Here is a 10,000-nt window from a genome sequence, read left to right as displayed (position 1 = left end):
TGGAGCCAGCCAGACTTGAGGGACTCCTGTTTGGAGCGGAACCACATGAAGGTCTCATCCTTCAACACACACCACCGCCTGCGCCATGGAATCATTAAACCAGCTGAGAGGGAGACACACACACACACACACACACACACACACACACACACACACACACACACACACACACACACACACACACACACACACACACACACACACACACACACACACACACACACACACACACACACACACACACGTTCATTATGCCACAACAACCAGTTAATGGGATGGGAGAGAAACATGGGCTGTGTGTAAGTGTTGTGTATGCGTGTGTGTGTTTGAGTGGCTGTAGGTGTGTGTGTGTTTCTGCGTGTGTTTGTACTCACCCTTCATGTAGAGGTAGCTATGGAAGTACGGAGGTCCGTTCCCGTTGAGAAGAGTGACCCTGCCGTTGTGTACCTCCTCATCTGTGTCCAACAGCCCATCATGCTCATCATCACTCTCTATGTACTGGACAACACAGATATATACCTCAATATCTATCTATCTATCTATCTATCTATCTATCTATCTATCTATCTATCTATCTATCTATCTATCTATCTATCTATCTATCCGTCCGTCCGTCCATCCGTCTGTGTGTGTCTGTCTATTATTTCACTTATAATTCACTGTATGACAATTCCAGTGGGTCAGAAGTTTACATACACTAAGTTGACTGTGCCTTTAAACAGCTTGGAAAGTCCAGAAAATGATGTCATGGCTTTAGAAGCTTCTGATAGGCTAATTGACATCATTTGAGTCAATTGGAGGTGTACCTGTGGATGTATTTCAAGGCCTACCTTCAAACTCAGTGCCTCTTTGCTTGACATCATGGGAAAATCAAAAGAAATCAGCCAAGAACTCAGAAACAAATTGTAGACCTCCACAAGTCTGGTTTATCTTTGGGAGCAATTTCCAAATGCCTGAAGGTACCGTGTTCATCTGTACAAACAATAGTACGCAAGTATAAACACCATGGGACCACGCAGCCGTCATACCGCTCAGGAAGGAGACGCGTTCTGTCTCCTATAGATGAATGTACTTTGGTGTGAAAAGCGCAAATCAATCCCAGAACAACAACAAAGGACCTTGTGAAGATGCTGGAGGAAACAGGTACAAAAGTATCTATATCCACAGTAAAATGAGTCCTATATCGACATAACCTGAAAGGCCGCTCAGCAAGGAAGAAGCCACTGCTCCAAAACTGCCATAAAAAAGCCAGACTACAGTTTGCAACTGCACATGGGGACAAAGATCATACTTTTTGTAGAAATGTCCTCTGGTCTGATGAAACAAAAATATAACTTTTTGGCCATAATGACCATCGTTATGTTTGGAGGAAAAAGGGGGAGGCTTGCAAGCTGAAGAACACCATCCCAACCGTGAAGCACGGGGGTGGTAACATCATGTTGTGGGGGTGCTTTGCTGCAAAAGGGACTGGTGCACTTCACAAAATAGATGGCATCATGAAGGAGGAAATGATGTGGATATATTGAAGCAACATCTCAAGACATCAGTCAGGAAATTAAAGCTTGGTTGCAAATGGGTTTTCCAAACGGACAATGACCCCAAGCATACTTCTAAACTTGTGGCAAAATGGCTCAAGGACAACAACTTCAACATTTTGGAGTGGCCATCACAAAGCCCTAACCTCAATCCTATATAACATTTGTGGGCAGAACTGAAAAAGCGTGTACGAGCAAGGAGGCCTACAAACCTGACTCAGCTACACCAGCTCTGTCAGGAGGAATGAGCCAAAATTCACCCAACTTATTGTGGGAAGCTTGTGGAAGCCTACCCAAAACGTTTGACCCAAGTTAAACAATGTAAAGGCAATGCTACAAAATACTAACTGAGTGTATGTAAACTTCAGACCCACTGGGAATGTGATGAAAGAAATAAAAGCTGAAATGAATCATTCTCTCTACTATCATTCTGACATTTCACATTCTTAAAATAAAGTGGTGATCCTAACTGACCTAAAACAGGGATTTTTTTACCAAGATTAAATGTCAGGAATTGTGAAAAACTGAGTTTAAATGTATTTGGCTAAGGTGTATGTCAACTTCCGACTTCAACTGTATATATGTATATATATATACTGCCAAAATAAAGGAAACACCTTAGTAAATAAGGGATTCAAAGTGTACTGAAAGCAGGTGCTTCCACACAGGTGTGGAATTAACATCCCATCATGCTTATGGTTATGTATAAAAATGGTTGGAAGACCAAGTTGCCCATTATTTTGGTGACCATGGATAGTAGATGAGATCTCAGTGACTTTGACAGAGAGGTGACTGTTGGAGCACGTTTGGCAGGAGCTTCAGTGACAAAGACTGCTCAAATTGCTGATGTTTCATGACATACCATGTCCGTCTCAGTCACCAGATCTCAACCAAATTGGGAGATTATGGGAGAATCTGATGCGGCGCCTGAAACAGAGTTGTCTACCACCATCAATAAAACACCAAATTATGGAATTTCTTGTGGAAGAATGGTGTCGCATTCCTCTAATAGAGTTCCAGACACTTGTCAAATCTATGCCAAGGTGGGTTGAAGCTGTTCTGTCTCGTGGTGCCCCAACACCCTATTAAGACACTTTATGTTGGTGTTTCCTTTATTTTGGCAATTACATGTACGTCCAATATGCCTCGTAAATATACACAGCAATAATGTGTGAATGTGTGTGTTTGTGTGTGTGTGTATGTGTGAATATGTGTGTGTGTACTAACTGAGTCAGAGCTGCCCCTGTATGACTCTATGCTGGCATTGGTACACGTGGACTTCCTCAGAGCTTCTTCCTCTGTCATGGCCGCGCTGCCTCTGTTGCTATTCTGCCCGGATGCGGAACCATCGTCTCCCGCGGTGACAGAGCCCTCCTCCTCGTCATAATCTGATTCGCCGCTGTCGACCGGCATGCTGTAGATCGGCTCCTCCGCTTCTCCAACGCTCAAGATACTCGTCCTCCCTCCATCACCCTCTTTTTTCTCCCCCTCTTTTCCTTTTCCCTCCCCCTCTTCAGGAGGCAGTGGTGGGGGGGGAGGTGGGAGAGGGGTGTCAGAGCCATCCCCAGCTGGTAAGGGGGAGGCGGGGGAGGGACGGGAGTGGGTGAGGATGAATCGAGGAGAGGGGGAGGTGGTGTAGCTGTAGAGCCCTCAGCGAAGGCAGGTGGAGGGGGCGGCAGGTGGGCGAACATATCCTGGTCCACGGCAGCGTCAGCCTCGGCTGGGGGAGGGAAGTCTGGGAGGAGAGGGACAGTACACTCCTCCTCGGCATGGAAGCCCTCGTCCACCTCCTCCTCCTGGGTTCCGGCTGTGGCTGTGCCTGGCCCCTCCTGGAGCCGCTGGAGGGCAGGGAGACAACGGGTTAGGATCAGGGCAGATAAGGCCAGGTATGTTTTAAGCATATCCAACTTAACACAGGAGAGGGACGCAATTAGAACAACCTCAACACTCTTCAGGAAATACTGAACACCAACCTCTGCACTAGCACTAGCAGCGGTGGCTAAACTGGGATCCAGACCTCCAAAGTCCAGGAGGTCGATTAGTTCTGTGGCCTTACGAGAGGCCTCCTTCTTCAGCCTCTTGATCTCTGCGTCCCGACGTAGCCGGAGCTCCTGCCTGGAGGACTCACAGAGCTGGGAGACCCCATCCTCCCTCTGTTTCTGTAGGCGCTCGATCTCCAACTCTATACGCAAGATCTCCTCCATCTGACGGGCCTCTTCTTCCGTCTTTCCTTCCTTCTTCTGGAAGGGGAGAGAGGGAGGAGGCGGAGGGAGGAAAGGGAGAGAGGGAGGAGGCGGAGGGAGGAAAGGGAGAGAGGGAGGAGGTGGAGAGAGGAAAGGGAGAGAGGGAGGAGGGAGGAAAGGGAGAGAGACACAATGGAGTGGAGAGGGAGAGAAAGGTGAGGTCAGGTGTCATCTCATGTCATCTCTGATGACATAGATGAGCCCATTCCTATGATAGTCATTGGCCTCAGGACCAGACCATTTTCTAAAAGAGGGGTGAGCAGAGAAAAGAGTAGAGAAGAGAAAGCTCACCTCAGAACCCTGAGCAGCCTCTATGCCTCCCTCCTCCTGTTCTCTCTTCTTCCTCTCCTCCTCCTCTCTCTTCCTCCTCTCCTCTCTGAGTTTACGGCAGCTTGCGCGGGCCACCTGTCCTCGTCTGTGTTTTTGGAGTACCCGTGTCGCCAAGCATCGCCGTAGAAACCATTTCCGTTGTATGTGGGTACGAAGGTACCCCTGGAGGGTGACGACGCTCCCCTTCACACGCTTAAAGTGCTTCCTGGCGGTGTAGGTGAGGACGTGGGCTCTGATGACCATGCCTGCTTTACGGCGAACCTCGTCTCTCTCTTTCTCCAGATGCTGTTCCAGAGACTCCTTCATAAACACCTACAGGTCGGAGGTGTGACGTCAGGGGTGAGAGGTTGAGGGGTCAGGTGGGCAGGGTGAAATGTCACTTCAACATCTGTTGGCATCCACTGGTGTTAAGTCCACTAAAGTTCTGCTGCAGTCTTACCTTGGTCTTTCCCAGCTGCCACTCCTTCTTGGCACGGTCGTATTTGGTCAGCAGGTCTGTACTCCTCTTCTTATCATCCCCCGCTCCACCCACCTTCTCTTGTAGAATGATCTGATACCTGAGAGAGAGGAAGACAGGGGTGGAGAAAGAGGAAGTGAAAGAGTAACAAAGTTAAAACAAACTATGTTTATTTACATACACTAGCCCAGAGAGAGCAGAGGGGCAGGGGGAGAGACAGACAGACACACACACACAGACAGACAGACAGACACACACTGGCACAAACAGACACAGACAGACAGACAGACAGACAGACAGACAGACAGACAGACACACACACAAACTGACACACACAGACAGACAGACAGACACACAAACTGACACACACAGACAGACAGACAGACAGACAGACAGACAGACAGACAGACAGACAGACAGACAGACAGACAGACAGACACACACACACACACACACACTGACACAAACAGACACACACAGACAGACACACACACACACTGACACAAACAGACACTCACAAACTGACACAGACAGACAGACAGACAGACAGACAGACAGACAGACAGACAGACAGACAGACAGACAGACAGACAGACACTGACACTGACACTGACACTGACACAGACAGACACATTGACACAGACAGGCACACTGACACACAGACAGACAGGCATGCACGCACGCACGCACGCACGCACACAGACAGACAGACAGACAGACAGACACACGCACGCACACACACACACTGACCGGCTGATGAAGTCTTTGAAGGTTCTGCGGACAGGGAAGCCGGCCCGGCGGATCTTAACTGTTTCTAACATTCCAGAATACCTCAGCTGGTTCAGAACCACTTCCGGGTCAAACACGCTAGGGTTCTACACGGGTCACAGGTCAGAGGTGTTTGGTTACAATAAGTTGTTCTGATATACATTTGTGTCACCCTATGTTCAAGGAGCTTGATGTCTGGTAAAGAGTGTCTTACAAAGGTATACCATATACACTACTGGTTAAAAGTTTTAGAACACCTAACACCACTTTATTCAAGGGTTTTTCTTAATTTTTACTATTTTCTACATTGTAGAATAATTGTGAAGACATCAAAACTATGAAATAACACATATGGAATCTTGTAGAACCAAAAAAATGTTAAACAAATCAAAATATTTTATATTAGATTCTTCAAATATCCACTCTTTGCCTAGATGACAGCTTTGCACACTCTTGGCATTCTCTCAACCAGCTTCACCTGGAATGCTTTTACAACAGTCTTGAAGGAGTTCCTACATATGCTGAGCACTTGTTGGCTGCTTTTCCTTCACTCTGCGGTCAGACTCATCCCAAACCATCTCAATTTGGTTGAGGTCCGGGGATTGTCCCAAACCAGATGGGATGGCGGATCGCTGCCGAATGCTGTGGTAGCCATGCTGGTTAAGTGTGCCTTGAATTCTAAATAAATCACAAACAGTGCCACAAGCAAAGCACCCTCACACCATCACACCTCCTCCTCCATGCTTTACGGTGGGAAATACACATGCAGAGATCATCCATTCACCCACACCACATCTCACAAAGACGTGGCGGTTGAGACCAAAGATGTCCAATTTTCACTCCAGACCAAAGGACAAATTTCCACCGATCTAATGGCCATTGCTCGTGTTTCTTGGCCCAAGCAAGTCTCTTCTTCTTATTGGTGTCTTTTAGTAGTGGTTTCTTTGCAGCAATTCGACCATGAAGGCCTGATTCGCGCAGTCTCCTCTGAACAGTTGATGTTGAGATGTGTCTGTTACTTGAACTCTGTGAAGCATTTATTTGGGCTGCAATTTCTGAGGCTGGTAACTCTAATGAACTTATCCTCTGCAGCAGAGGTAACTATGGGTCTTCCTTTCCTGTGGCGGTCCTCATGAGAGCCAGTTTCATCATAGCGCTTGATGGTTTTTGCGACTGCACTTGAAGAAATGTTCCGTATTGACTGACCTTCATGTCATAAAGTAATGATGGACTGTCATTTGTCTTTGCTTATTTGAGCTGTTCTTGCCATAATATGGTATTTTACCAAATAGGGCTTCTGAATACCTTGTCACAACACTGATTGGCTCAAATGCATTAAGAAGGAAATAGATTCCACAAATTAACTTTTTAAAAGGCACAAATGTTGATTGAAATGCATTCCAGGTGACTACCTCATGAAGCTGATTGACAGAATGTCAAGAGTGTAAAAAGCTGTCATCAAGGCTAAGGGTGGCTATTTGAAGAATCTCAAATATAAAATATATTTAGATTTTCTTTGGTTACTACATGATTCCATATGTGCTATTTCGTAGTTTTGATGTCTTCACTATTACTCTACAATGTAGAAAATAGTAAAAATAAAGAAAAACCCTTGAATGAGTAGGTGTTCTAAAACTTTTGACCGGTAGTGTATACAAAAGTATGTGGACACACCTTCAAATAAGTGGATTCAGCAAGTTCAAGCCACTCCTGTTGCTAACAGGTGAATAAAATCGAGCACACAGCCATGCAATCTCCATAGACAAACATTGACACTAGAATGGCTTTACTGAAGAGCTCAGTGACTTTCAACGTGGCACCATCATAGGATGCCACCTTTTCAACAAGTCAGTTAGTCAAATTTCTGCCCTGCTAGAGCTGCCCCGGTCAACTGTAAATGCTGTTATTGTGATGTGGAAATGTCTAGGAGCAACAACGGCTCAGCCGCGAAGTGGTAGGCCACACAAGCTCACAGAACGGGACCGCTGAAGCGCGTAAAAATCGTCTGTCCTCGGTTGCAACACCAACTACTAAGTTCCAAACTGCCGCTGGAAGCAACATCAGCACAATAACTGGTCGTCAGGAGCTTCATGAAATGGGGTTCGATGGCCAAGCAGCCGCACACAAGCCTAAGATCACCATGCACAATGCCAAGCATCGGCTGGAGTGGTGTAAAGCTCTCCACCATTGGACTCTGGAGCAGTGGAAACACGTTCTCTGGAGTGATGAATCATGCTTCATCATCTGGCAGTCCAACGGACAACTCTGTGTTTGGCCAGGAGAATGCTACCTGCCTGAATGCATAGTGCCAACTGTAAAGTTAGGTAGAGGAGGAATAATGGACTGGGGCTGTGGAAATCTTAACGCTCCAGCATACAATGACATTGTAGACGATTCTGTGCTTCCAACTTTGTTTGGGGAAGGCCCTTTCCTATTTCAGCATGACAATGCCCCCGTGCACAAAGCAAGGTCCATATAGAAATGGTTTGTCAAGATCTGTGTGGAAGAACTTGACTGGCCCACACAGAGCCCTGACCTCAACCCCATCAAACACCTTTGGGATGAATGTGGCTGAATGGAAGCAAGTCCCCGCAGTAATGTTCCAACATCTAGTGGAGGCTGTTATGGCAGAAAAGAGGGGACCAACTTCATATTGACACCCATGATTTTGGAATGAGAAGTTCGACGAGCAGGTGTCCACATACCTTTGGTCATGTAGTTTATGTAAAGTGACAGGTAGGACCTTTGGGGTTAATATAGATATGTAGTGTGAAAGACATAGATATGTAATAGATGATACTAACCTTCTCGTTGTTGGGTTTGATGCAGCGCACAAAAAAAGGGTTGGACACGCTCAGAGTGCCCATGAGGGAATGGAGAGAGTCCTGAGAGAGACACAGAGAATCAGTACACACACACACACACGCACGCACGCACGCACGCACGCACGCACGCACGCACGCACGCACGCACGCACGCACGCACGCACGCACGCACGCACGCACACACACACACACACACACACACACACACACACACACACACACACACACACACACACACACACACACACACACACACACACACACACACACACACACACACACACACACACAACTTCTCTCACCCTAAACTGTGAGCTGACGGTAGGCTTGCGTCTGGCTGTTCCCATCTTCAGAGTCTCCTCACTGTTCCTGCTGCCCACTCTCTCAAACAGATCATAGATGAAGTCCAGTTTGCTCTCCTTCAGCATGTTGAGGATGTCGTCTCTGAATGTATCTCTGTTCTTCTCCAGAACCCCGGTGACATCATACAGAACCTCTCCAGCATAGTGCCTGATGCCAAACTGATGGTCAGCCAGTCGAGGCTTCACATAGTAAGGGTTTGTCTGCAGAGGGAGGAGGAGACAAGTTATATCCCACCATATGAATGAATGTCACATCGTAGCATGTGTGTCACAGGAGGCTGGTGAGGGGAGGGCCGCGCATAATCATGGTGGAATAGAGTGAATGGATGGCTATCAAACTATGTGTTTGATGAGTTTTATACCATTAAGTACACTCTGTTCCAGCCATGACTATGAGCCAATCCTCCCCAATGAAGGTGTCACCAGCCACCTGTGGTGTGTGTGTGTGTGTGTTATGTTGGGTGGGGCGGGGTTGTTTGTGTGGGTCTGTGTGTGTGTGTGTCTGGGTGGGGCGGGGTCGTTTGTATTGGGTCTCTGTGTGTGTGTGTGTGTACTGTATGACTCACAGAGTGCCTGCTGTGTAGTTTCTCCAGCAGTGTGAAGTCTGTCCCTTTGGGGAAGCGACTCTCCTCGTTGACCAACGCAAGCATCCCCAGTTTCTGGCAGAGAGACACAACCAAACATCAGAATAAATCTACTTCCCATTAACATTAACATTACATCAAGTGTTGGGCTGAATCCTAAATAGCACCCTATTCCCTATATAGTGCACTCTTTTTGGCCAGAACCCCATGGGCCCAAGTAATGGACCCAATAGGGAATACATTTCTCCCTATATATCTCCCTGTAGCAGGATAACTTTCTTGCAATACAGGACATGTTAAACTTGTAGTATATTTGAGATTTAAAAAGGATTCTGAAGTTTGTAATTACACTTTGAAATTTCATCAAACTTGATTTTCCCACATAATCATTCACATATTAATAATCCACTGGCTCAAATTAAGATCCTACATCTGTAGAACGTCATTTGGGAGACAACTGTGGTCTCTTACCTTCTCTATGAGGTCCAGACACTCAGCGTTATCCATCCAGTCTATGGCTTCCCACTGGACTCCCTCTCTATAGACACACAGCGTTATCACAGGTAGAGCCCAACGTTGTTTCTGTCTGTGTGTGTATATCTCTGTGTGTGCGTGTGTGTGTGTATAATTCAGTGTGTGTGTATATATCTCTCTCTGTGTGTGTGTTTGTGTGTGTATATGTCAGTGTGTGTATATCTCTGTGTTTTATTCTGTGATGTCATTAAAACTGGTATAAAAGAAATACTGTAACTTGAAAAGTATTTACACTACAGGTATGAAGTCTCCATCCTTAACGTTGTGCATGTAATATGAACAATTCTGAAAGTATTTTTGCTAAGATATGAATGTGAAACTTTTAGAGTTTCATTCGGGAGACGGTAACTCTTTAAAGAACT

The 10,000-nt window shown here is 46.4% G+C and overlaps 1 protein-coding gene across 1 annotated transcript in view; it reads right to left on the bottom strand.

The window, feature by feature from the left end:
* Nucleotides 1-10,000, bottom strand: part of LOC118381929 (unconventional myosin-X-like) — an 82,806-nt gene that overhangs the window by 13,722 nt on the left and 59,084 nt on the right. The window contains 12 exon segments of the mRNA XM_052499327.1: nucleotides 1-103; nucleotides 375-498; nucleotides 2,763-2,984; nucleotides 2,987-3,373; nucleotides 3,509-3,775; nucleotides 4,070-4,420; nucleotides 4,548-4,665; nucleotides 5,316-5,440; nucleotides 8,138-8,218; nucleotides 8,461-8,721; nucleotides 9,087-9,179; nucleotides 9,576-9,642. The exon segment at nucleotides 1-103 is cut by the window's left edge and continues 36 nt beyond it. Coding sequence (XP_052355287.1) covers nucleotides 1-103; nucleotides 375-498; nucleotides 2,763-2,984; nucleotides 2,987-3,373; nucleotides 3,509-3,775; nucleotides 4,070-4,420; nucleotides 4,548-4,665; nucleotides 5,316-5,440; nucleotides 8,138-8,218; nucleotides 8,461-8,721; nucleotides 9,087-9,179; nucleotides 9,576-9,642 — 2,199 coding nt within the window.

The sequence above is a fragment of the Oncorhynchus keta genome, chromosome 37 (assembly GCF_023373465.1).
Source record: "Oncorhynchus keta strain PuntledgeMale-10-30-2019 chromosome 37, Oket_V2, whole genome shotgun sequence".
Classification (NCBI taxonomy): domain Eukaryota; kingdom Metazoa; phylum Chordata; class Actinopteri; order Salmoniformes; family Salmonidae; genus Oncorhynchus; species Oncorhynchus keta.
The sequence above is the reverse complement of the archived record's forward strand: the minus strand, read 5'-3'. Positions and strand labels throughout refer to the sequence as shown.